The following is a 26,572-nucleotide window of genomic DNA, read 5'->3' as shown; positions in this document are numbered from 1 at the left end:
AGGAGTTCAGCGCTTGCGGCCGAACTTCTCCAGAAGCTACATTGCGCCAGGACGACATCAGGCTGGCGGCTGGAGGGGTCTCGACAGATCGTGCTGGTCGATGAACATATGGCCTTCCGGATTAGGCAGCCGAATTGTCTCAACCGCACAGATGTGGCATTCGGTAGCAATATATGCGCAAGGTAGGCGCCAAGCGAGAGAACCAGAGTCGTCAACATGCGATGTTGAAACAATTGCGGCGTGGAAATCATCGTGTTTGCACGACGTGGACATGAGCGTCGGTGAGTCGAAGAAGTGCCCACGCCGCAAAGGATCAATCCTTCTCGAATATGCGCTCCCTGGCTTCGGCGGCTACGCATGTCGGGATGATCTGGTTTTGTGAGTGGTGGAGCAGGGAAGACTGAAGGTTCGTGGCGAATTTCAGTAAGCGCCAGGAGGGGAGGTGAATGTAAAAAGTAGGGGTCCAAGCTTCAAGAAATGGGGGCCGTTTTCCGCTCGACTATCCGCACCCTACGAAGTCTCAGTATCACCAAAAACAGGCTCTCCAAAAATCGTGATATCAGGTAAATCCACGTTCCCCGTGAACTGCGCCTCACACCCACTCGGCCGACTCTCCAACCCAACCAACCCGGGGATAACCCTCGGAACCTGGCCCAGCCACGTCAACCCATCATTCGACGACGACGGGCAATACAGCGCATTACAACCCACGGGTCCATGAGGGCCTATCGCGGTGTAGGTCCCCAGCGGGGCGGAGAGCGGGAGGATGAAGGGTGCGACGGTGACGTTTTCGTTTGCGGGCCGGTCGTAGGGGCCGGAGTTTTGGATTGTGGCGCGCACGGAGGTGGGCATGTTGGTTATGGAGGCCATGAGGAGGCGGAAGAATTCGTGTTCGCCTGGGCCGCCGGCTGTTTGGGGAGGTGGTGTTAGCTAGTTGTTCGATGATAGAGAAGGAGTGGATACGGACCGTTTCCTGGGAAGGCTCCGTTTAACGAGCCTGATACTGCACCGGGGACGATGTCGAGTTCTTGATAGCCATCACGAGTGACGACCATGTTCAAGCTGGGGATGACAAACGTATTCGTCCCAAGGCCCAGCGAGTAGTACATATCATTCGGTGCGCTTTGGATCCACTCCTCACCTGGCAAAGTCGAGCGACTCGGGTAGTCGGTGCTGACCTGCGTCTGGCCTGGCTGGCAGCTGTTCAACGAGACATAGAGACCAAAACCACAGTTCGCCGTTGTCCCCTGACGCATAGATTGAACAAAGTCCTCAGAAAGAATCCTGCATCCACCAAATGTACCGTTGTTGAGAAGCATCAGTCCAATGCGTCCGAACTCCAACGGACGAAGCCAAAGCCCAGAGTAACCAGTGGTTACCCCTGAGCGGTCTTTCTGCCAGAAGTACGCGCTCGTTGGGATGCCGAGGGGGTCGAAGAGAGCGAGCTGCGCGAAGGTCTGAAAGTCGATGTTGGTACCCATCGCTTTTTGAATGGCACGTTCCAGACAGTACACGACGACCGAAGGAGTGATTTCGTCGAATTGGTAGTAGGTGCCAGCTGGATACTGCAGAACGACGGCTGGGTCAGCTTCGAATATGCCAACTAGCAGAACTCCCTACCTGCAGTGTCGAAGAGAAGTATTCTCTCGTTCGAGAGATATCCGCGAAGAGGTTCAACCCAGACACATGGTTGACCTGCGCCCCAGACGTGAGTTGCATAAACTGTCTCAGCGTCCTGCTCCGATGCGCCGCGTCTCCCAGCCCTGGCTCGACGTAGTCATCAATCGGCGCATCAAGGTCGACCCATCCTCGATCGGCAACAATACCTGCTATCAGAGCAACGATAGCCTTGGTCTGTCCAGCATTGAGCGAAGGGACTCGATCCATCAGGGCATCTCGAAACCCTTGCCCGACCTCGCAACCATTTCGAAACACCTTGGTAGAGAAAGACCCATCGACAGCAGCGTAGCTCAGCGCCGCCTTCAGCTTGTGAGAGTCAATGCCCACGGCCTCTGGAGACGTCGTAGAGTACTCGTCTGCAGCATTCATATCACAGCTCGTGGCAGTGCCCGTGTACGTCGTAGCCGTGAAGTTGGACAGAAGGAACGTAACGCCTGGCAATACCTCATTGTTGATCGGAGCGGTCAAGTTCGAAATGACGTTGCCAATGGGATTGAGGATACCGCCAATAGTACCCTGGTCTGGGAGGCTCTGCGCTATTGGGCTCGCGGTGGCCAGCAGGGCAACCGATATGCCTGCTCCAAAGATCTTCGCAGGACCCATCGTGGAGGCGGCTGATGCGAGGTCGTCAATACAGTGCCAGGAACAAGACACTTCCTGCAAGCAGATGCAGCGCAATACCAACGCCAGGGGTTACACCTGCACGTCAGTGGCATTTCTCCGGAAATGGCAGCCTGTCAGTGTGGCGGAAACCTTTTCCGGGTGCAACATACATCAAGTCTAAACCGATTCACCCAGTCAAATCTGTTCGCGCAGGCTAGGCGGCTGCAAGAACCTGTAATGTATTTAGTGGAATCATCTAGCGCTATTGCGAATGCTTTTCTTCGCCTCTTGCAGAGGCAGGGTAGCCATTGCAGAGAGGTCATAGATGTGGTATGCCCGCTACGGCAAGCGAGAGACCACTAACTGTTGATCGCGGATGTCCGTCCACGCAGCTGCACATGTACTTTCCGGCAAGTTTGTGCAAAGCCTGGATATTCGGTTGGCGCTGGACGATGCCCGCAGTATACGATATCGGGTAGCGTTGTTGCAAACGGTATGTTCTTTAGTATATCGGCTCGTTCCCAATCAATACATGATCGTCGACGCCTAGAGAGCCCACTTGATGAGGGAGCTGTCCATTCGCGGATGCGACGTCGTCGAGAGCTGATCCCGGCATCTTGTGCTTTTCGTGGCCGGTCCCAAAAGCAGTCGGCATAGTCCTTCCTGCTCAAGGCCATGGTCTGTAATGCGCCTTCGATGTGTCCGATCACGATGGCACGCCTTCATAATCCCACCCACCATCTCCCCTCCTCCTTCGTCGTTTCGACTTCTGCCTGTTTCCGGCACATTTCACCAGAACCGTGAGAACCGCCAGAACCAAGACGATGACACCACCAACGACAGGAACCGCAATCTCTCGAGTACTAGTCGAGGGCGGGCCATCGTACGGGCAAGTCGTGTTTTGGCCGATGACCCAGCAAGACGTGACGTCCAAGTCGTTCAAGTCCAGCCAGAGTAGAGCGCCTCCATCATTATCACTGTCGTCGGACCTGAAGTCTCTCCATGCGGATAGTAGATAGGTGTTTTCGAGTGCTGTGCGTGGTACGTCGAAACTGGAGTTTCCTTCGCAACCCAGATCGACCCGATCATATGGCGTGTTTGCGTCGCTGATCTGCCAGCGGTAGGGCTCATCACCTATTCTGCATGCGCCGTAAAGTGAACTGCCGCAGTCCTCGGCCTGCCAGTATCCTGATGTTGCGTTCAGTGCAGCACAGCGGTAGTTCGAGTACTCATTTGAAGCCGAGCTATTCACTGGTTGACGAGGCGCCCAGGTCCATACAGTGGCATTCACGAACGCTGCATATGCTTCGAAGTTTTCATCCGCTGTGGCATTGTTCAGGGTGCCATTGATAATGGTCGAGATGCCGCAAGAAGTAAGGTTTCGAGCTTGCAATAGCATTGAGGTCAAGGCTGCTCCAGTGGGTGCCGTACCGTTGCCCAGAGCTGTGAGGGCCCAGGAATTGTTCGTTCTGGCCAGAGAAGTCACATTGGGGTCGAAAAAGCAGCCAGTCTCAATGTCGTTATTGCTTCCAAAGGTGACGACGCGTGACTCGTCGATGTAGTTTTGCGAGAAAATAAGGCCTTCGTCTCCAGTGAAGTTGTAGCCGCTCATCTGTGGATCAATTTCCCCGAACCCCACGAGAAGACGCTTGGCTTGCTGCATTTCGATGTATGCTTCGCTCGGCCAGCCGTTTGGTGTGTACACTTGACCTCTGTTCGTATCAACTTGAAAGTAAATGGCTGCTGGCTGGTACTCAGGCAGGACGGCAAACCAACTTTTCGAGTTGTTCAGATCTGATCGCTGTGACTCGAGTTCGTCAGGTGTATACTATGAGCAAAATTAGTTCAATGTCCGATAATTCGTAGTGTATCGTATAGAGATACAGGCCCTGAGGACAACAAAAAGCAACAACATGACAGGCTCTCATAACTCTTACCATGTATACTGACGTGTTGCTCGCTATGACAGAGCTCAGCAATGACCCTGAATCAGGCATCTGATCGTCTGAAGGTGCCTGCGCACTTCCAGCTGGATCATTGGGAGATGCAGCAGCATGAATGTTCAGTGTGAGCATGTTTGTAGACGCATTCAGATTAGTCTCGGTGCTGTCGAGATGTTCTGACAGCACCTGAACAAGCAGCGCAAGATCCGCGCCCAGAGTGCAGGAGTACGGCCCGGCTTGGATCATGGTAACATCGCTGGTTACTGGATCCGGCGCACGACTGTAGGTGGGTAAGGAAGTCGGAATGAGGGGCGCGTCCAGAGTCACTGTAGTCGTGATACTGGGAGTGCTGGCACTTCTTGTGCTGAAGCTCGGCGCCAACAACACATCGCTGTTTTGCCTCTCGACAGCACGCAGCGGAGTCGGGGCAGCTCGTTTGGCATCTCCATTATTCGTCAACAGGTCGCTGGCCAGCTGCGTGGCCGTCTGGAAAGGTGTCGATGCTTCGCTGACTGACGTCGAGAGAGGTCCATCCGCCGTACCTAGCTCGACCGGACATAGACTCCAGACACTGCGGCTCACGTCCCAGAATACATCTGCTTCAAGCCTTCGAAATCCAGTCGCCAGAAGGTTGGAGAAGCACTTCGCCGCTGCAGTCTCCTCATAACGGCCATGGGCGAAACATGCCGCTGTCAATACAACGCCGGGATAAGTTACATAGTTGACCTGAGATGCACGAAGAGGTCAGCGGCGGTGATGTCTTATTCAGTGGGCATGTACGTCGTACCGGGATCTGAAGGGACGTGTCCCTTTGCGACTGTTGCTAGTGTTAGCGGACGGGATCGATGCAGCGAGTCAACCCACGTGTGTCCGTTGCGCACCAGAAAGGTCACAAAACGCTCATCCTGCTGCTGTGCAATTATCGCAGCAGGATCTGGGTTGTAGTATGACATGCGTCCTCTGCGACACTGCTCAAACGCGGCGGATATGTCATTGAACCGGGAGACTGCCCTCTCTCATGATGAAGTGCCAAGATTGAGAGAATACAGTGATGAAGAGGGATATGTACAATGCAGTGACAGGAGATGTTTTGGTGAGCATGAGGTGTCGTCGAGGAAGTCGACGCCGGCCATCCCGGCCAATCAGAAAAAGCCTCTTCCCTGCATCCATGCTCGCATCAGACTCTATCCCAACGACACTGCTTGTTTCCTGCAATACATTTGTCTCTGACTCCGCTACACAGCGATTCCCCGTCATCTCGTGGTCGCCCACTGCTATTTGAAATTCCCACGTTCTGGCTGGAACGCACAGAGCATTCCACCACACACGATGCTGGCGCGTGGCAAACGCCTCCGGCCGACGATTCATGCCACACAATCCCGGAGAATAGCACAAGGCGCAGCTCTCCCAATAGTCGACAATAGCTACGCCATCTGAGTAGCCACAGCGCCTGGGTCAAATGAATCATGAAGGAGAGAGAAAGGACGCAGCATCTCGCCGTCCTCAAAATCACATGACCGTCAAAACAGCTCCCCCTCCACACCGAATCGTCCCGACTCCAGAACAGAACGTCCCCCGTTCTCACCCGCAAAACCCACCACCACCACCGCAACCGTCCACCGTTGTCATCTTCAGCGATCTCCATAACGACACCCAACGTCACGTCAGCCCTGAAGAGAAGCGCAGAAACGGCCAACAGCGACAGCCACACGCCCCAAAACGTGCATCCTGCACCGGCCGAATCTGGCGTCCAGCTAATTTCCCGACTTGCCTTTAGGGGAACCGCGATCGGCCGCTTTGGGGGCGCGCGCGACCTGCACTAAACCGCTCCAGCGAACCGCTCCCCTGAGCGTTGAGAGAGGGAAAAAGCCGTTAACGATCAACTCGTCCTCGTCGTCGCTCTCCCGTCTTGGCGGATCGACACCGAGCGAGTGCGCGCGAGGCCATGTGAAACGGGAAAACACAGCAGACGCGAGAAAACCGCCGATCGGTGCGCTTGTCCGGCCGTTTGCGCATCATCTGCAAGATCGGGCTAGCACGATGTCTTACTCAACAGTTGGTTTAAGGTTTGTTCCGTTGCGAGTGTATCTCGACGTGGATGAAATGCTATGCATAGCAACGTGCAATCTCCGTACGATGCATCATGCAGGTCTGTGGAGTGCGTTGGGTCTTTCTGGACTTGGTGATGACAGCCGTTGTGTTAGGAAGGAATACGAAGTGGGTATTCTACGAGGTGGAGGGAAGTGTTCACGGCGTCAGATGGGGAATCCTGGGCCAGGTAGGCAGCAGGAGAAAGAGAAGGTGTTGGAATCATCCGCAGAGCCCGAAGGCGAGAATGAGAGAAGAAAGCAGTGATCAAGGTAAGGTATTATGAGTTTCTCTGAATTCTGGTTTCTTCTGGCATCTCTCTCTGCGACTATGAACAATGCTGAAAAGTAGCTCTGATGGCTTTGCCTCCCATCTCCCCTTCTACCATGTTCCCATCCCCATCCCTCATGCTAGAACGCTCACTCATGCAAAAACGCAAACAAAACAGTAGGGGTATAGTCCACTCAAACAACGCCCGCCACCCCTAGACTTCTCATCCAAGCCAGCCGCTAGAAAGGTGATTAAAAAAAGAATATGTACATTAAAAAAAGAAAGAACGAACTGTATCGTCTTGTCTGTCGTCAAAAAGCAGAGATGGCGTCTCTCTAATGAGTAAGATTCGAAAGACTCATCTTATCCCGCGGCGAGCCATCCGGCGTGGGAGCGGAAGGAATCGGCGTGGCGAGACCCGGGTCGACGGTGATGGAGGGCTTCTCGTGCCCGGAAATGCTTGGGAGTTGCATGTTGGCTGGGGTGGAAGGCACGGCGGATGGCATGGGGTACGCCGAGTGTCGTCGGTGCAACTGCTGTTGCTGTTGCTGGTGGTGGTGGTGGTGGTGATGTTGCTGAACGGGCATGGCGTAGCCCTGCGGGATCTGATGAGACTGGTGCAGTGGCGAAGGCTGGCGTGGTTGCGAAGGGAGATACGCGGTTGGGGTCGGTAGGGACTGTTGTTGGGGCATGAAGGGCTCCTGGAGCATGGGGGCGGTCTTCCGCATGTGGCCCATGTCTTCGTAGCCGTTGTGCATTTGCATGGTGGAGAAGTCGGTGTCTTGAACGAAGGAGCCTGGGACTCCGAGGCGAAGCATGGGGGCTGAGGAGCGGCGACGTTCGTCACGGGCGCCAGCGAGGGGTGGGAGCTCGATTGGAGATGGGCCGGTGTGTGGGGATCGGGCAGAGATGGAGGAGCAGTCTGAGATGAGCGAGGGGGCGCCTTCTGCTGAGAGTTGGGAGAAGGCGGATGGGGATGGAAGAGGTGTGTCCATCATACGACCGAACGCAGCCATGTTCTGTGGGACTTGGATGTGGTGTGGGTGGCCGTGGGTTGGGTACATTTGCTGGGCAAAGTAGTGCTGTGGCATCACTGGGTGGTGGTGTTGAAATGCCGGTGGGAGAGGTTGCTGATGTAGCATCGAGTGTTGCATAGCATGCATCTGAGGGTGGCCTTGCTGTGGTTGAGGACGGGTCTCGAATTCGACTCGGCGTTGCTGGTTGTTGCGGCGTCTCCGGTTCATGCCACCATTCCACCAATTCTTGACTGCGTTGTCGCTGCGTCCTCGCAGACGTCTGGCAATCTCAGCCCATCGCTTGCCCATCTCGGCAACCATCTGCTCGATCATGACACCTTCCTCTGAAGTGATGGGGTCATGGTTGAGGTTGGGCTTGAGGTTCTGGTGATATCGCTCTCGGCATTGCTTTGGGGATCGAGTTTGAATGGCTGTCGATATCCTGACCCAGTTGTGGGCTCCATGGACAGTAACTAGGTGGAGGAGGAGCTGGTCCTCTTGTTGGCTCCAAGGCCCGCGTTTGTGCTGAGGCATAATGATTGTGAAAGTGTTCTTTGTCTCGAACAACGAAGCTGTTAGAGCTGTTAGCAATGGTCTCGAGCAACAGCAACGGCAAGCATCGTTCGATCGATGTCGTCGTTGCTAGGGCGTTTGAGACTGACCTGTAGTGTAGAGTGTGAGGCAGTGTCAGTCAGTGACAGCCGTTGTAGTAGTTGCGAGAAGCGGTGATGTTGCAGAACGGACTCGAGACGTTTGCTGGTGTCAAGACGAGTCCGAGTGTGGGAATATGTATAACTGCCGCAAGAGCTCCAAGGCTGAATTGGGCGTAGTCGAACAACTAGGTAATTAGAATTAGGTTTACGTAGACTTTCGGGAAGAGCAGAGCTAAAAGAGAGAACAAGCGTCACAGCGGCCAGCAGAAAGTTAGTTCTGGCGGGTGGGGATAGAGAGGGGCAGGCTCTGGAGGCGGGCGCATCTACAGGTTTTGTGTGCAGGCGAGGAGGGAGCGCCGGCACAGCGCAGACTCGACGACTGCAACGTACACTGGAAGCTGTTATGAGATGAATGCCCATCGCACTACTGTTCAAACTGGCGAGCCCCAGATCTTGTGCCCATCGACCACGGGCGGTGGCATGGCCCCAACCAGCAGTTTGGTCATCGACACCGGCCCCAAGATCCAGCCTGGAGGTAGATTCGTACAGGGGGTGGGGGGTTCTGCGAGCAGGGCCTCCCATGCGGGTACAGGCGGGCGATGGATTCGCGGTGCATCGCGGTGTGAACTTCCTTCGCCAGGGGTGTTTCTCAGCGCTGCAGCGGCAACGTGACCATCACGGGTCTGTCTCGGATCAATCGCTGACCACAATCTATCGGCTAACCGTCGTCGTCGATCACTCGAGGACAAGATTGTCGGTTGCGCGATGCTGCTGTTGTTGTTGCTGAGAACGCCTACCACCATCCACGGACGTACTGATCACGACCGTCATATACAGCTGGTCCCCTGTCACGGTTCAGACATCTGCCGTGTTCTCTGGTCGTTCTTGTGCGTAGACGCCGGGACTCGCGCCTCTCAACCATGGTCCCCGCCACAGACCGTTCAACGTTGTTGCTGCTCGAAAGAACGGTGAACCCTGCCGAGCATGTGTGAGTGATGGCATCGCAATCGTCGCAGCAGACAAGGCACGGGAGCGGGAGGCTACCGTCCAACCTTGTTCCTGAGATGCATTTTTAGAGCGTTTGTTTGCGATGCCATGTTTCAAGCCGCCTGCTCGTGGCGGTGCATCTCATTTCGGCTCCTGTGCAAGTGCAAGCCATCGAGGCTCAAGATAGCTGAGGCCCTCTGAAAGCAGCAGGAGAGCCTCAAAAACGTGATGGAGATCAGCCGTGGTCTGCTCGATTCGACCGCGTCTTTCCACAGCATCTCTCTATCCCTCAGCTTCTCGCGCTTCTGGATCCTTCGGCTTGGCGACAGGCGAAGAACAGCGAACACCTCGTCGTTGCCTTTTGCCAGAGCCATGGGCGACGGGAACCGGTAGCACCTCGACTCGCCTTCGTGGCCGGGTGTCAGCGCCTGCACAGACTGCCCGCTGACTCGACTCATCACATCCTCGCAGCTGCACCGCGCCGCACAGGCAAGCAACAAGCAACAAGCGTCGTGGACAGAGTAGCAGTGGATCTGGAAGAGCAGATGCTTGCCAAATGTGGTTGGCGAGAGACGTGCGGCCGGCGGGAGCTAAGCACAAACCCTGGTCGCTGCATCGCACACAAAGAAGCTTGGTGCAATGTTGAAAAGCGGTTTAGCAGCTCCCAGTAGCCGGGGCGAACGCCGGCGGAAAGTTCACGCCTGGGAACGAGCGCCCGGAGGGGATCTCTGTGAGGCTCGTGATGATGAGACACAGACACAGAACAGAGGAGCGTTGTTCACCCGTCGGTCGGTTGCCAACGACTCAGCGGTGACGGTGGAGCCGCCGCAAAAGGAGGGGAGAAACCTCCTGTCTCGACCGAACTTGCCGTGTGAAACATTCCGAAGTATGCCTCCTGATGTACAAAAACATGCCCGTCTGGACTCTGGACGCGCCTGCGCGCCCATTCCTTGCGGTTTGTTTGTTGTGAAAAGCAAACCGGTTCGCCTGATTCTGACGCTGCGTAACCAGCTCGAACAGCAGCCAAACATTCCGACTCGTTCTTCTCGCAGTAGTCACGGTGAGCTTCAAGGCAAACAACACACGACTACAAATCCATCTACAACCTTGCAGCCTCCTGCAGGCTCTTAACCGGCAGATCGACCACCCGCCGCTGCGTCAGACAGATGCACGCCGGCGACCATGCCAACTCGAGCAGAAATTAGCGAAAACTCTCCATCCGCACGGATAAATTGTGAGATCGGATCACGAACGCGAAAAAGATGTGAGAGATGCACGCTGCACGACCACCGAGCTGGGGTCAGGGTGGTTGTGAAAAGGCACCACTGACCCGGGATATTGAGCTCGGCCTGTGTTCCCTGTCCTGAATTCCCTGATTGGCCTGAGGCTGCTGTATTTTTACCACCGCACTCTGTCTGCCACGCGCGGGCGACACAAGCTTATATTGATTGAGTGAAGGGAGGCGTCATGATGCCGGCGTCGATATCACTCGTGCTGTTTCTATATCCATCCTGCCTCGTCACAAATCGATCTTCTTGTTGAAAACGCAACAGGCGAAGTGACTCGGGCCGCTCCCAGTGCGATGCATGCCCTTCCACCTTAGCGCCTGTGCCCATACGCGCTTCTGGCAACGATGCACAATCGTGCCTCGTGGAAAGCTTTCCAGCTCGCTGCACTGGCAAACTGTAAATGCCACTTTTCGTGCCCCTTGGCTCCAGTGGCACCCCCGGTGTGTATGCTTGGTGTTACCGGACTGCGTTCGGTCTGCTTGTCGTCGACGAGCTTGCTGCAGCCGCTGCATCGCTACGATCGTAGCTAGCAGTAGTGAACAACTCCTCGACCATTCACAACAAACGGGCGGCGGCGCTTTCCTGCCTTGCTCAACGCACGCTGTTGCAGCGGCTCGCCGTTCGTGCAGCGGCCCAGCGTGTGGAGTACCGCCAACGCCAACGGCCTTGAACGTCATGTCATTGGCGTAACGACACGAGTCGGTGAAGAAGACACGAGAAAGAAAGATCTTGTACAGGCCCTTCAATCCTTTCGAGAAGCGAGTTTCAATATGTCGACTGTGTTGCAATATCATCACCATTCTCCGAGAAAGACTCCGCAAAAGCAGATCACAGTACAAACCCATTCTTCACATCTCGAAGAAGACCATGCACACGCATACATATCCTTCATGTGAGTATGGGTGAGGTGTCACAGCATTCTGCCGTGCAATGAAGAAAGTCATCGAGCATCGCATCATCAATCGCCTCCGCTACCTCCAGGGATCCGAATCCCAATACCAAAGCGGCCTCCCACCATATACCAGGATGTATTTGAGATCCTCCCCGCGGCCAACGACATCGCAGCGCTGCAGGCGAACTTGCATCGAACCCGGTCTTTGCGTCACGCATAATCACTGAATCTCGAATCTCGCACTACTATACCAAACCCTTGTCTGCAGCGACGTTTGCCCGTCTTCGTTCGGCTTGATGTCGTCTCGCGTGTTCGCTTCGATGGATGGGACTGCAGCGTCATCGTGCTCGGCGCCCCAGGCTGTGTGGGCATTTTTCCGATCAATATGCCGGGCCTTGCATCGTTGGCAAAGCTCGTATGTCTGCCGGAGTATACGAAGCGGGTCTTGCGTGTGCCTTCGAGCGCAAAGGTTTTGCGTCGTCTGTTTCAATCCGACTCGACGTCTTTGCAAAAGTCAAACTACTGAACTGGAAGATAGAGCCTATGGTAAAGACGAGGAAAATGACGCTCGACCTCCGATGCGGTGCTATTCTTGAGACAACGTCTGCAAACTCCTTCGCTCCAGCACCACGTTTCGGCACATCAGAGTCATGAGCTCTTTGCAGAACCGACGACATCGTCATCATCCATGTCGTATCAACTCGATAACCATCGATCTATCGACTTCGTCGGTTTACCCAAGATGGAACGCGTACGACTGTCCTTGATCCGAGATGGCTTTCGAACAAAGTCGGGAAAACCCCTCCCACTCTGATCAAAGTGTTCAATGTTATATTCAGCGTTGTCTCCTCTAGGCCTGGCCTGCTGAACACCCCGTCCGTAGCTCATACTCTTGTCATGAGGCCCCCCGCAAGGCTGGCATCGTCACCATCCATGCTGCCCCCGTTTCGATAGCGATGGGCCTATCGAAGCATGGCGTCCCCTAGAGGCCAGACCTGGGAACACGCTCCAGCTCCGAAGACTATCGTAGAGGGCCTTATCAGAGTTGCGACCGCATGGGCGAAGGGGAAGATACCAGGTCCGGTCCGGCAACGACACTGTCTCAAGTCCAGAAGTCCGGGCGATATGGACTGTCTGTATTGCCTCTCGTGCAAGTTCATCAGTAGCCCAGGGCTTTCCCTTCACCTTTACTACCAGCCGACATCGTTGTCATCCATCTTCCCGCCAGGAGAGCTTCCCACGGCAGCATCGTCACGATCTGCTCCATTTCTCCAACCGTCGACTCATCAGCTAGCAAGACCCCTCTCGACCTCAGACAATCGACCTATACTGCAACTCTTGTTCTCCTCGACTCAGAGGATACTCTCTGCAGAAGTGAAAACGTCGTCGTCAACCATGTGGGATCGTTTCGATAACGAAATCGTTATCGAAACGTGTGTCCATCGAGAGAGAGAGAGTCAGACACGATGGACGCACTCTCCAGCTCCTATTCTTCCCATGAGAGCCCTGACCGGACAGACGACGTCGTTATCGACCATGTGGCAGGTTTCGATGCTGACTTGCTTCACCCATATATTTGCCATGACATTTCCCCATAGGGCTGGCGTGGTCATCACACATGTGGTCTCGTTTCGATAATGATCCCTCTATAGAGGCATAAGCTCTTCGAGCACCGAGCGTGGTGGGCACGCCTTACTCCTTTCCTTGTCGCACGAGCGCCAGAAGACAGACCACCCCGTCATCATCTACGGCACCCCCATTTCGAGCGCAATCTCTCTGTCGAGACGTGAGCTCTCCGAGGGTCAGACATCGTGGCCTGACGCTCCAGCGCCTATCCTCGCTGTTGAAGCCCTCATCACCAGCACCCTGTCGACATCGTCATCACCCATGCTGCTTCGTATCGGTGACCCTTCGATCTATGCGATGCAAAGGCTTTACGATACGATTTCCTGCTTCGTCATCATCCATGTAGTATCGTTTCGATAACAACCCCACGTCGAAGCGTAAGCTGGCCAAAGATCAGGCATGGCCGACATGTTCCATCTCCAATGCTTGTTGTAGAGGTCTTCCGCAGCCTGACGACAACGCCGTTCCCTCTGTCGAAGCGTAGAACCTTCTGAACGTACACCAAATATCGCCCGCAAGCCCATCTCCCTTTCTTCTCTCTCATCCTACCAAGCATATCATCCTCAATAGCTCCTCCAACAGCGCCAAAGGAGATCATTCTTCCTACGAGAGACCAGTCAATCCCAACCATATTCTTTGGCCTTTCTTGTACATGCCTTCTCCTTTCCCTCCAACCTCCAAACCCAAACCCACTTTCCGAAGACAACCCAAAGGCCCTCCTACACTGGCGATGGTGTGGCATCACCGCATCCACAATTTGTGAAGGCATGGACTCAAGAGCAACGTGCTCGATCGAGGTCAGCCCAGAGAGATGCATGCAACTGTGTTGCTGGGTCTAGGCGGAGTGATGATATAGGTAAAGGGCGTGTACGTCTAGACCATGTCCCCTCGTAAGTTTGTCGAAGAAAGGAAGTCCCGTCCCGTCGACAGAAGAAAGAGGCGAGGGCTGCACGGAGGGAAGGATATCCATCGACATTCAAGCACATACATCCAGCGTGTTTATCCTCATCATCACTCGATTCCAACCTGACAGAAGCACCGTGTGAGGACGAAAGAAAAAAATAGACTCCATCATTGTTGTAGTAGTAGGCAAGGCCCCTTCCAATTCAAAGCCTACCTATCTATTACTCTCATCATCAAGAAGCGCTCTGTGGATCACATTCCCAATCCACATTCAAGGGGGGTATTGTTCTTCGATGCGAAGCGACTGCAACAAAGTAACTCTCAAAAAACGACCGAGCCCACCGAAATATCCCATACCCGTTTATCCCATCGACCACGTGAACTCCTTTCCCAAACGCCACCGCTCAATCAAACGAAAGAAACACTCACACACACATCCCATGCCACGACCTACTCCTCCTTCTTACGAGGCACCTGATCCAACCAAATATCGCCCCCTTCGCCCGAAACCCAACGTTTCCACGCCTCGTCATATGCGTCCTCCAAATCCGCCACCCAGCGCTTGGTATCGAACAGCGCGCTGCTCCAGCGAGCGTGGAACAGCATCTTGCGCAACTCCTTGAGCCTTCCTTGGCTAACGCCGGTGCCGCCGGCCAGGTAACAGAATGATATGCCTAGCGCCACGGCCTTCTCTTCGTAGTCTTCTTCGTCGGATGCGATGAGCTCCGTGGCAGCGCGGTCGCCTTCGGGGTTCTTGGGGAGCGCGCCTTTGAGGATGCTGGCGGCCATGCGGCTGCACATTTTGTAAGGGTATCGTGGGAGGGTCAGGAGAGGTGTCCCGCTCCAGAGAACATCGGCTGCTGTCGTGTGGGCGTTGCACTCGGCGGTATCCAGGACGAGGTCACAAATCCTTGCACGAGAGATATGAAGGTGCTTGGGTGCAACATCGGTGAAAATGACCCGCGAGGCTACTTCTGAGCCAGCCCACATCTTGGCTGTAGCGAGCAGATGCGATTCGCCCAGATCGGGAAATCTGAGCAGCCAGAGGATTGAGTTGGGCACACGGGCGAGGATGCGAAGCCAGGTGCGGAAGGCGGTCGGTTCGATCTGGTTCATGACGATTAGCCTTGATCAATGATCATCAAGCACAACATTCACTTACCTTGTAGAGCTGATTGAAGTTCCCAAAGATGATCGTGTCGTCCGATATCTGCGGGAACAGTTCCTTACGCATCTGCCACCGCCGTCTCTGCTCTTCGTCCCAAGTAATGTGTTTCTCGTGTGCATCTGGAGCGCTCTGTTTGTGATCGCAGCAGAAGAATGTGTCGCGGCAGTAGATGATGTTTTCGCCATACACCCAGTCGTTGTTGTCGCCACCGCTGTTCTCATCCACAAGCTGGTCTTCAACGTCAATGTTCCTCCTCCAAGGCCGAAGCGTGTCGGGTGGGACTGCAGTATCGTCTGCGAGGAGGTAGTCGCACCACTCTGCCCCAAGCGTCCCTGCAAATCCCATGAACGACATTTGAATCGGTGCTGGTCGAGCAGCGAAGACCTCATTGCGTGCGCCACGAGTATATCCATTAAGGTTGACAAGGATGTGAATTCCATCCTGAACAATCTGATTGACCAGCCTCTCTGCAGACCACGAGCTTGCATCGTGAAAGGCCGGTGCCTCTCTCTGGATTTGCTGACGGTGAATAGAATTATCGCTTGCTGTGGTCGCATAGCAGTACGCCTTGACCCTCTTCGTGTCGTGCAGGCCGAAGACTGACTGCATCAGATGAGCTAGAGGATGGTTGTTGAAGTCGGAAGAAATGTATCCCACGCGCAGATACTGTGCAGGTGGTTTTGGCGGCGGGTACACCTGCCTGGGCAACCACGGAGCTCGAAGCGTCGATACTGAAATTCGCAGACCATTGCGTTGCGAGATCAATCGGATCTGCTTTGCCGACATGGGGCAAGTGAAGGTGTGGAATGGTAGAACCGTTGGCGCAGTCGGTACTGTCAATGTCGCAGGTAGTTGTGGTCGGTTGTAGCTCGAGGGCGTCCGTTGTCGCTTCTTGACGTAGGTGTCTCGATACCAATGCCAACCAATTCGTCTGGTGACACGCTCGACCAGGCGAGTGATTCGAGCTCCCTCCCACTTATGACCTGACCACTCAATCAAACTCTTCTGTAAGCCCTGTCCTCGCTCCTTGGTGCCTTCGTGTCGACCTTCTAAAGCCAGACATTGCTGGATCAAGTCTTCTTGGAGTGCAGAAGTAATCGCCCCTCGACCCCAATTCTCACCCTCCCTTAGTTGTTTCTCGACAATGTCAACAACGCGCTTGATCCACCCAGAACTTGACGCCCCCGGCTGGCTCGCATCCAGAAGCATACCAGTTGGAGCGACGTGCCATCTGTCCCGTCGTCCACCTTCTTCAGCAATACCACCTCGTGCTTGCCAGCTACAGACCGAATTCAGGGCATTCGCCAAACCGCAGACAGCTTCCGCAAACTCAGGGCTGACCTCCACGGCTCGTTTGTAGTATCCAATCGCATCGCTAATTCGTCCCTTGTCTTTGACGGCATTCGCTAGGTTTGCCAGGGCGATGTCGAACTTCGGATCACACCTCACAGCTCGCTCGTACATGTTGATCGCCGCGTCGAGCTGGCCAATGTCCTTAAGCAAGCTGCCAAGATTCGTGTAGAGATGAGCATGGTGTGAGTCGAGCTGCAGACCGTAGTTGTAGTATTGTAATGCAAGCGCAATACCGCTGCCAGGAGTAACACCCGGTATGTCGGACTTTTGCCTGACGTTCGTGGGCACAGCGGCCTGTTGCACACTTGCAAGCAAAATGCCCACATTGTTTGCAGTCGAAGGACTGGGTTGCAAAGACAGAGACAGGTAGTACAACGCAAGAATGTCGCGGACTCCGTGAGCGAGAGGCGGGACGCCGGCTGAACGATTTGCATTTGACATGCCATCCTGGAAGATCTTCGCGAGCGACAGCAAGGAATTACTTGTTGTCGAGATGGATGCTTTGCGTGCCAAACCTTGTGGGCCCCCTGCGATGTGGACAAGTCCGGGTAGTTCACCGTGGACGGGAAAGCACAACTTCGAAGTTGCCAAGGCCTGATCTGGGGATAGGAGAACAGGCTCTCCAGAGGGTGTAGCGGACTGCTGCCCATAACGAAGCTGCAGATGAGAAGATACCACCGTCAGGATATGCTTGACCAGGCCTTGGATACCTTCCAGATGTCTACCAGCCGCAATGAGCACAGCATCTTCAAACGCTCGCGCAGCGCCAGCATTGTCACCCAAGCCATACAGCATATTGCCTTTGGCGTGGATGAGTGCCAGTATTCTGCCGTTGTCGCAACCAGATATGGCAAAGCCACTAGATCCGAAGCCTGGCTCGGAGGATCCACTTGCGTCTCGCCAGTCCACATTGCTAAGGCCATCGCCTTCGGCGTCGAAGTCGTACGAGATCTTGTCCGACTGCTCTGAAGTGGAAGGGGACCTGCTGGCTGTCGAGGATGAACATTCACTCTGTCGATCTGACGCTTTGAGCGTGTCTGGACTCTTTGGGTGCCGCAGTGAGCGTTCCACATGCTCAATGACCTTGATAGCGTCCTTGCTGCGGTGGTCGTGGCATAGCACTCCGACCAAATGCTCGACGGCCTCGAAGTGATTCGGTGCAGCTTTCACAACCTGCATCCAATGCTGCTCAGCCTCTTGGCGTTGTCCTAGTGCGAGTAGGGTAGCTGCTAGGTTAGATGTAGCTTCTAGATGTTTTGGATCTCTCTCCAAAACTTTCGTGTACCATCGATGCGCTTTCTGATAGTTGCCAAGACCATACGCAAGACAGCCACCCAGATGCATCCCATCGATCCACTGCCAATCTGTTTCTTGACACAACTTCGTGATGTACGAGAGAGCCGTTGCTGCTCGTGAAGGCGGCGAATCGTCCAGTGGGAGAGGTGACAAAATGGCCGCGACTGAAGATCCTGTAGAACGACGCAAGGTGCGCTGAACGTCCAGTGAAGGCGGAATCGGAAAGGTGGAGTCTTGCGACCTCCGATACTGTTCGTGTGATGCACGTCGTTGATATTCGTTGTCATTGAATTGCACTCCGCTCGGTGACCATACAGTGGTGGTACTTTGCTTGGGCGTGGAGTCGAGAGAGTGCACCCCTTCAGCCTGTGCATCGCCAAGTGGTGGATCTTCGTCGTTGTTGCTTTGCAAAAGGTCTGTGTCTGTCTTCGATTTGGGCAATTGCACTGACGATCCAGATGCGGACTGTTTTGGTGGCTTTGGGTATATGCTGGGCCGTTGTGGTACATGCTGATGGCCATGGGCATGCCTGTTTTGCTGCTGCTGGCGCCGCGTGTGGTGGATAAATCCCAGAAGTTCCCTATACTGCTGCAACGCCCACGAGAAGGTCTTGTCACGCTGACGTCCGTTCGGAGAAGTCGATCCAAACTCATTTTCAACACTCAACGCATGTTGGCGGAAGTCTATCGATTCTGGATGACGTGCGACCTGGTCTTGCACTGATGGATGAAATCGGTTGTCGTTTGGAAGAACAGAGCCGTGACCGTAACCTGGGCCGAAAGAGGGTTGCTGAGAGGCGAGTGGGAAGTTGTACGCTGGAGGCGTGTATGGACCCATGCCTGGTAATGGCGTCCATGGATTTGGTGTGGGCGTGGTCTGCTGCCACAAATGAGCCTGGTGGGCAAGATGAGAGCTCGGCAGTGAACCGATGAAATTAGTCGGATGATGATAGAAACGTGGATCTCGAATGGCAGCAGGTCGATAGGGCACAAAAGTGCCGTCATGCCAATAAGGCCCATACGGACCCGAGCCTTGACCTCCTGACGCCGTAGGCCCTAGATAGGTGAATGAAGGCTGGATGACGCTGGGGACGGTCTGTCCATAGTACTGCTGTACATTCCATGGTTGTGCTGGCAGACCTTGATTCAGCATGGAGTCCATCACGGGGAAGGAAGTCTGTGGTTGACCGAATTGCCCGCCTTGCCAACCTGAAACGACCTGTCCACTCCAACCGCCTAGCCCTGATGTTTGCCTTTGGTGATGTTGGTGCTGGACAAATGTTCGCTTGGGGTTCGGAAGAGGGATTTGAGCTAGTCTTGATGAGTTGCCCTCGCTGATGGGCAGAAGCTGATGTTTCAGCGGAGGCGTTGCATAATCCACAGATCCATCATAGCCGGCGTTCAAGGTGCCATTTGGTGTCTTACGCCGGAGGGTATTCTCAGCGCGAGGGGTTCGCTCGCCGCTGTCGAGGAGGGCATCGTCGCTGTCTTTGCGTAAGCTGGCATGGTGGATTGGCAGAGCATAGCGCTGTGTGAGAAACGGCATTGAGTCGTCGGGAAGTCGAAGGTCAGATTGTAAGAAGGCACCTGTGTTCGATGTGATACTGCTAGGAAACGTGACATCGGCCGTCATCGTGGCTCAGCGGGAGGGTGGTCCAGCGCGCAGGCGGAGCGCGGAGGAGGCTGCTGTCTCACCGATGAGGATAGGTGCCTATGCCTTTGCGATCGCTTTGCACATCGAGCACGCATGACATTCTCGCAGCGTCTCGACCATGTACTGTTGTAGCGCGCAGATGCTGGCTGCTCTGGTTTCCTGGATCTTGCTCGCGTGACCAGTGCTCTGCCGGGGCTTTGCTTCAAGATGCCCCCTCAAGACGTACCGTGCAGAGGTCGAATACACAGATATGCCGGTAGCCGGGCGAGGAGACTAGAGAGGAAGATTGGGGGCGGGCGGCAGCGGACAATCGTGAATAGAGCGGGAGGAGAGGTTGTCGGGGCGGGCGAGTGCAGCAGCGGGCAACACAGCAACGATGGCTCGCCGCCGACGCAAGGGCAAGCTGGAGCTGGCGGGAGGGTGGTGGCAGGCCGCGGCAGTGGTGTCTGTACGCCGGTCGGAATGTGGTGGGTTGTGTTCGCAGGCTACCAGGTTGCTGGCGCTGGACCTGAGGCTGTTACTGGCATCGACGCACCCCCGTTGTCCCACCGTCTGACTGCCAGGCTGCAGCTGCGAGTGTCCGCTCCGCTGCCTTCCTCGGCGACGGGTGGTGGAAGTGATGGTGCTGGGAGGTGAGCAAAATGTCTGGGCGATCCGCCTGCGTCTCCGTTACGTCGCCGAGCCCTTGTTTCCGGGCCTGCTGGGGGGAAGTGATGCGGCTGTGGTGTGTGAGGCTCTTGCACCTGCAATCGCCGTCGTTAGCAGAGTCTGCTCGCCCTTTGCAAGGGACAGCGGCGAGAAACAGACGAAGTGGATAGTTGGCAGAGGTGTCTGTCACGCCAGCAACGTCGTAGCGTGTGGTGCTGCGGCGGCGCCAAACCGCCAAAACTCAGCCCCAGACTGCCACTACCTCGCAGCGACAGGGATTGGGCGCAGGGCCGCTGGCGATTGGTGCGAGTCTTCCATCTTCACGCCGCGACGCCGTTGTCATCCGCGCCAGACAGTGCACTCGTACTTTCGCTCGCCCACTCGTCGTCGGCCTCGTGCCACCACCACACCCTCACCGCTGCCGCCGCCCACCGCCGCTGCCACCCGCTCCTCCAACCGCGACGGCGAGGTGCAGGCCGGCCGCTCGACACGTTCGCGTTTCGGACATGGCACAGCCTGCTGCTGGGGACTGCACCACCAACAAATGCTGATCCGTCTGCCCATTGGCCAGCCGCCGTCCGTGGCTGCATGAGTAACGACCCCGTGCAGCGAGTGGCTTGCATCTTGTGCTTCCTTTGCTGCCGTCCTGGAACGCCTGCAGCACGCCTACCGCACACCTACAGCTTATGCGACCAATTCGCTTCCTTCCTGCCGGCCTATTCGCGAGGCCACCGTAGTCCGGCCCATCGCTGAACCACACCAAACCCTGCCTCCATACCAGCGTCTGCTCGCCTTGCTGCAGCTACCAATGCATCACCATGATCACCATCTTTGGACAGCGAAAACCTTGACTCTGCATCATCGTCTCACACGTGACGATCCAACTCGCTGATCGTCACGCTCCATGCCGTCTCCCGACTCACTTTTCGTCGTACATGCCCTTGACAAGGGTCGAGGTGTCTCCGATATGCAAGACATACCCGACACGATTCATGGCCGTCAGCGTTTGAGCAGGGTCTGGTTTTGACAGGCATCCGAGCTGTTCCTCCCTCCATCCATCAACAACACATCACTCTGATCATTCCTATAGGGAAGAAACCCTCTCTAAATCCAACCCATGGATCGATCCTTTGACGATCCTCCAACAGATCGTCAACGAGAAATCCAACCGGCCAGCACTTCACCAACGCACTTTCTTCCCCGGTGCAAGCAATGCTGTTTCGAGTATCCTCCGACGAAGGCATGTAATCATCAAGCATTAGCTCAGCACGCCGCAACGCATCTGCTGTGCCGCTGACCAGGATGTACGTGATGGAAACGCATGCGTGAAACATGGTCATCGTTGATATTCCTCCGGCAATACGATGGTACAACGCCGCCTCGAAACGACCACATCCCGGAAAGCGAAGCAAAACAGCGACAATCTTCAGGAAGAGCAACATTGATCGACAGTCTGCCAACGAATGGAATGCATTGTTGGACTTTCAAGCACCGAGAGTGCCCGAACAGCTGCGAGAGTCGGAACGTTCTCGACGTGTTCTATGCAGATGCTCGACGCGCTGCATTAAGTAGGATTGTTGCACTGCTTCCATAAGCCGGGCTTGCCAAGTTCATCACGCTCCTCATAGAGATGGCTTCGTTACACCGTGCATGGCAGATATGCGTGCCTTGCTTTCCTTGACGCTTCTTGCCCATCCATCTTGCCTGTCCTTGTAAAATCGTGACAGCTGAGCCGTCCCTCCATCAGCAAGCAACTCTGCGAGCTTCATACCATCTTCAATAGCAACGTTCGCCCCCTCTCCACCGACAATAGGTTCCGCATGAACAGCATCGCCCATCAAAACGACACCCTTCTGCATCACATTAATTAGCAATCAACCAAAGCAACTCTTCAATCAATCAATACATACCTCAGCAGCCTCAACCAACCTCCCCTCCTCCACCTCCACAACCCTCATCAACCAACTCAACAACCGATCCCCCTTCATCCTCCCCGTCTCAAAAACCCCCCTCAACCCCCCCTCCAACCCGCCCCTCAAAGAATCCACCTCCCCAAAAACCTGCTCCGGAATCTCCCCCGCCGCAGCCACCTCCCTCCCGGGCCTAAACCCTTCATCTCCCTCCCCCCTCACAGCCCGCGAATACGTATAATTAACCCCAAAATCCTCCTCCCGCCTCTCAATCACAGAGACGGTAAACAATGCATCCCCAACACGCTGCTCAACCACCCCCCAACTATCAAACCCCATCTCTTCGAATTCTTTCAAGGACAGCCTCCTCTTCCCATTAAGCACCACAAACGGCAGAATAACAAACTCCGTCTCAGGCGATACGTATGTCTTGCGGACGATGGAGTGCACGCCATCGCCACCAACCACAACTTGACTCTTAATCTCCTCGCCGGTGGATAATTTCACAACCACACCATTCGCACCTTCTTTAGCATCGTCATCCTTCGAGGTAGACGTGGAAATATCCACAACCTCCCTCTCGAATTGAACGTCCACCCCCTCGAGGAGGAAATTCTCGAACAGGCGGCGGTTGACTCTCAACTCCCCATCCTCACCATCTCCCCTTCCACCATCTCCCTCCCCATCCCCAAAAACCCCAACCCTCCCCACAAACCCCTCCTCCTCAACCCCCAGAATCTCAAGCAAAGGCCGGTAAGTCTTCCGATGGAGCGTAATGGCATAATTATTCCTCTTCCTAAAAGCCGCCTGTGTGCTCTTCTCTAGGAGGAGGAGAGGAGGGAGAGAGTTGGAGGTGGCAGCAGAGCGAGCGAGGAGACAGCGACTGAGGATTAGGGAGGAGATGCCGGCGCCTATGATGGTGATGGACATTTTTTTCGAAGTGGAATTTTTCTTTTCTTTTCTTGGTCTTGTTGTTCTTCTTTTCACGATGGATGGGATTTGGGTTTTGTGGGTGGCAGTCAGGTTACATTGCTTCGATAAGGAAGGGATTTCGTAGGAGATAGGTGTAAGAAGGAGGATGGATGGATTATGGGGTTGGACGGGAGGACTTGCGGAGAGAGGTATGACGATTAGACTTTCTTTTCTACGGATCCATTGGTATGAACTTCAATGTTACCACGCGCTTCTAGTGCGACTTTACATGGCATGCTCACCTAGCAGGGCTTCGGTAGCGCAGAGGACGTGGAACTTTTCTCGTTTCGAATCGAATATGAATAGATAAATTCCCCCTCAGTCACCCACCCTCCAAGTGGGCAGCCTCTCATGACCATCCTTTCCCACCAGAAAACCCCTCGCTTTACGGATATATATCACTGGCATGTATACAATCTCTCGCTCTCTGTCGTCGTAACCACCCAGACCACCAAACCATCTGGCCCCAAAAGCCCCAATCACGAACCCCTCCCACTCTCCTCATCCCCCACCCTCCCCTTCGAACTCCTCCTCCTGCTACTCCTCCTCCTCTTCGTCTCGGGACTCCCCTCATCCTGATCAAACGCCATCCCATTCCCACCATCCGCATCATCCTGCACAACCGTCTGACTCGCACTATCCGCGCTCGCGCCCACACTGGCGTAATCCCCAAACGAGCTCGTCTTCTCCGTCGCCCGCAGCGCTTCATCCACGCTCTTGAAAAAGTTGCCTTCCCCACCACACAATTCTACGATTCCCGCTCGGTGGAAGAGGGTCCAGACGTTGGATTTCTTGGACGGCACGCGGCAGAAGAAAACCATGGTGCCCCGCTCGATGTAGTCGTTTACAATCTCGTACATGACCTGCGTGGCCGCGAAGTCCATGCCCGTGACGCCGTGGATGTCGAAGATGATGTTCTTGTTGTGTTCTTTACTCCGAACACTCGGTAACGCAGGATGCGCGTAGTTCGTGCCGTGGTCTTCAAGCCGTCTCAGGCGGTGCTTCAACGAACCTGTGTTGGCGAACGTTAAAGGCTCGGGGATCTTGACGATGAGGCAGTTGGGCACGAGCTCGACGTCTGCTTCTTGGGCGAGGACCTCGGCGTTGTCGAATTCGCGAGTACCCGGGATGCGGCCAAGGATTTGGATGCGTGGGCGGGTGCTGTGGCGGAGGAGGCGCACGAGGGAGAAGATGATGCCGACGATGATGCCGCCTCGGAGGCTCCAGAAAAAGGTGGTGAGGAAGATTAGGAGCATGAGGAAGAGTTCGATGTAGCCGCCGATTTTCCAGAAGAAGCGGATGTCGTGCGGTGCTTCTTCTAGCAGGCTGATTGAGACGACGGTGATCATGGCTGAAAGTACGCCTTTCTGTTGGTCGACATGTCAGAGCTGGTCTCCGTGTTCTATGAGTATGTTCACTTACCGGAATGTAGTAGAAGTAAGGCAGCAACCCCACCGTGCAGATGACCGTAATGAGAGAGAGCAGAATACTGCTCATAGGCGTCTTTCCACCCGTGCTGGCGTTGACCTTACTTCTGCCATAGCCTCCAAAAGCTGGGATGGCCATGAAGACGCCACCAATAACGTTAGCAAGACCCAAAGCCACCAATTCTCGATTCGACGAAACAGCCATCCCGCGAATACCGTCAGCTTCTTCAACCTCTTCCACAGACCCGTCTTTATTCTTCTTTTCAACCTTTTCAACCTTGACATTGCCAGCACCAAGACTCTTTGCTGCAACACAGCTCTCGAAAAAGCCCAGTAGAGCCACAATGAATGCCGTCTCGAAAGCATCGCTGACATGTTTGAAATTCTCCTTGTCGAATGGGAAATGTGGCTCGAACATCTTTACGCCCTCTGGCGGCTTGATGTCACCGATAAGGTCGAGGCCTTTCTTCTCCCAGTCGAAGGCCCACGCGAAGACCGCGGAAAGTACAACGATGACGAAACGGTCAGGTATGAATACCACCCATCCCAAATTCTTCAATGGTTGTAATTGCCTTTTGAGCTCTCGTAACACCAGAATGATGCCAACGGCTCCGAAACTGACCGCGCAGGTGAGTTTGTGCGCTTTATGACCATTCTCAGCCAAGAATATGAGCGAATCCAGTGGCGAGCCATGAGCTCTTGTCGAATGCGCAGCTTGTTTATCCAATCCCATCTCCGGGACAAGCTGGTTGATGAATATGACGAGACCGATCGAGCTGATGAAGCCACGCAGGAAGGGTCGCGAAAGTACGCTGTCCAGGAATCCGAGTCGAAGAATACCTGCGATCAAGATGATTGCTCCTGCAAGACCAGTGACCATTCCTCCCACCTGTCCAGCTTTCATCCCGTCGTCGTCTCCGAACTTGCCGGCCTTGATTGCTTCCGAGACCACACTGCCCACAAGAAGCGATCCAGCTGCTTCGGGTCCTACGATCATCTGCGGACAGGTACCAAGTAACGCGTAGATGAACGGGTTGAATGCGAAGGCGTAAAGACCGTTGATTGGGGGCATGTGACTCAGGTTCGCTGCGTAAGATAATGCCATTGGGATGTAGAAGCTGGCCATGGTTAATGCTGCAATGAAATCCCCTTGAAAGAATTTCCAGCGGTACTGCCGTATCCAATTCGTTATAGGTAGGTAGTAGTAGATGTACCTGTTAGTTTACTGTTTAGCTCAAGACCGTCAAGACACAAGATCCCCAGCCTGAATACTTGCTGAGGTGTATTCTCACTCACATTAATCGTTCATGTTTAATACCAGCGCGTTCTGCAAGCCAATGCGTAGTACTTCGCTTCTTCGGTCGCCCAAGCAGGCCATCTGTAACTGAGTCTGGCATATAATCTGCAACACCGGATCTGCTTGTATTGATGTCTGTAGGTACCCGGCCACCTAAGCTCGGTCTGTTGTGCTCGAAACTCCCGGCATAGCTGCTCGCAAACGATCCGTAGCCATGTCCATATCTTGGTCGAGTATGTATTCCCCCATCCTCACCTTCACCATGATGCGATGCGCCAATGTTATTTAGCAGCGCAGTCCGCGCATTCACTTCGTCATCGCTCGGTTCGTCAATGATTCCGTGTGGACGGACTCCCTCGAAATCGATGTCTGCAGGAGCATGATCTTGCGCTTCGACACCGTCCTGGTCAATATCAATGTCTTGCGCTGGTCGGTCCTCGGGCGACGAAGAAGGCATGTGTGAGCGCCTGAGTAACGATGGCTGCGAGGGTCGGTATTGGGTCCCTTGGCGCGAAGGTGGTCCGCTACTCGACGGACTCGTGGGACTTCGGGGAGGACTGTCTCGTGGAGGCCGTGAGGAATTAGGGTTGGACGCCATGGTGGGCGCTTCGGTCGTGGGAAGATGTCTCAGCGAGAGCGTGTTTACTTTTGGTCGGTAAGCTACTATCTTGAATGTGAGGCCCCACCCGCGGGCCAAATAGAGTTTGGCGACGGTCGAGCATTGTGAGTGAGCACGAAGGAAGCGGTGGAGGAGGCCAGCAAGCAGACGTTCGAGGCATCTTCCCGGGGCGACACATGCCAGCTGACCGGTGCTGGATGTTTCATGGACAAGACGCACGAAGTCCGACCGACTGATCACGCTGACACTGCCCAATACCTCCATCTCGACTGGCCGCCC

General features: G+C 54.9%; 9 protein-coding genes across 9 annotated transcripts; 3 read left to right on the top strand and 6 right to left on the bottom strand.

Moving 5' to 3' along the window:
• Positions 1–510: 510 nt before the first annotated feature.
• M409DRAFT_21767 (uncharacterized protein) lies at positions 511–2,283 on the bottom strand (the record flags this gene model as incomplete). Its single annotated transcript, XM_033806015.1, has 3 exons — positions 511–908; positions 968–1,565; positions 1,621–2,283. The coding sequence occupies 3 exons, from the start codon at positions 2,281–2,283 to the stop codon at positions 511–513; spliced, it is 1,659 nt and encodes a 552-aa protein (XP_033669222.1).
• A 706-nt stretch (positions 2,284–2,989) lies between these two features.
• Positions 2,990–5,179, bottom strand: M409DRAFT_21766 (uncharacterized protein; the record flags this gene model as incomplete). The annotated part of the gene is made up of 4 exons (XM_033806014.1): positions 2,990–4,111; positions 4,221–4,952; positions 5,014–5,043; positions 5,108–5,179. 4 exons carry the CDS (start codon positions 5,177–5,179, stop codon positions 2,990–2,992), a joined length of 1,956 nt encoding a protein of 651 aa, XP_033669221.1.
• Positions 5,180–6,919: 1,740 nt separating this feature from the next.
• M409DRAFT_65764 (uncharacterized protein) lies at positions 6,920–8,134 on the bottom strand (the record flags this gene model as incomplete). The annotated part of the gene is made up of 1 exon (XM_033816654.1): positions 6,920–8,134. The coding sequence occupies one exon, from the start codon at positions 8,132–8,134 to the stop codon at positions 6,920–6,922; it is 1,215 nt and encodes a 404-aa protein (XP_033669220.1).
• Positions 8,135–9,879: 1,745 nt separating this feature from the next.
• M409DRAFT_53607 (uncharacterized protein) lies at positions 9,880–10,445 on the top strand (the record flags this gene model as incomplete). The annotated part of the gene is made up of 2 exons (XM_033812423.1): positions 9,880–10,300; positions 10,354–10,445. 2 exons carry the CDS (start codon positions 9,880–9,882, stop codon positions 10,443–10,445), a joined length of 513 nt encoding a protein of 170 aa, XP_033669219.1.
• A 1,948-nt stretch (positions 10,446–12,393) lies between these two features.
• M409DRAFT_53606 (uncharacterized protein) lies at positions 12,394–13,407 on the top strand (the record flags this gene model as incomplete). Its single annotated transcript, XM_033812422.1, has 2 exons — positions 12,394–12,854; positions 13,074–13,407. 2 exons carry the CDS (start codon positions 12,394–12,396, stop codon positions 13,405–13,407), a joined length of 795 nt encoding a protein of 264 aa, XP_033669218.1.
• Positions 13,408–14,400: 993 nt separating this feature from the next.
• Positions 14,401–19,399, bottom strand: M409DRAFT_21764 (glycosyltransferase family 41 protein; the record flags this gene model as incomplete). The annotated part of the gene is made up of 2 exons (XM_033806013.1): positions 14,401–15,057; positions 15,113–19,399. The coding sequence occupies 2 exons, from the start codon at positions 19,397–19,399 to the stop codon at positions 14,401–14,403; spliced, it is 4,944 nt and encodes a 1,647-aa protein (XP_033669217.1).
• A 397-nt stretch (positions 19,400–19,796) lies between these two features.
• On the top strand, positions 19,797–20,660 carry M409DRAFT_53604 (uncharacterized protein; the record flags this gene model as incomplete). The annotated part of the gene is made up of 2 exons (XM_033812421.1): positions 19,797–19,864; positions 19,991–20,660. 2 exons carry the CDS (start codon positions 19,797–19,799, stop codon positions 20,658–20,660), a joined length of 738 nt encoding a protein of 245 aa, XP_033669216.1.
• A 1,030-nt stretch (positions 20,661–21,690) lies between these two features.
• M409DRAFT_21763 (uncharacterized protein) lies at positions 21,691–22,908 on the bottom strand (the record flags this gene model as incomplete). The annotated part of the gene is made up of 2 exons (XM_033806012.1): positions 21,691–21,921; positions 21,979–22,908. 2 exons carry the CDS (start codon positions 22,906–22,908, stop codon positions 21,691–21,693), a joined length of 1,161 nt encoding a protein of 386 aa, XP_033669215.1.
• A 521-nt stretch (positions 22,909–23,429) lies between these two features.
• On the bottom strand, positions 23,430–26,272 carry M409DRAFT_65762 (uncharacterized protein; the record flags this gene model as incomplete). Its single annotated transcript, XM_033816653.1, has 3 exons — positions 23,430–24,317; positions 24,373–25,591; positions 25,674–26,272. 3 exons carry the CDS (start codon positions 26,270–26,272, stop codon positions 23,430–23,432), a joined length of 2,706 nt encoding a protein of 901 aa, XP_033669214.1.
• Positions 26,273–26,572: the final 300 nt, after the last annotated feature.

The sequence above is a fragment of the Zasmidium cellare genome (genome assembly GCF_010093935.1).
Source record: "Zasmidium cellare ATCC 36951 unplaced genomic scaffold M409scaffold_13, whole genome shotgun sequence".
Taxonomy (NCBI): domain Eukaryota; kingdom Fungi; phylum Ascomycota; class Dothideomycetes; order Mycosphaerellales; family Mycosphaerellaceae; genus Zasmidium; species Zasmidium cellare.
Note: the sequence above shows the minus strand (reverse complement) of the source record. Positions and strands in the feature narration are given on the sequence as shown.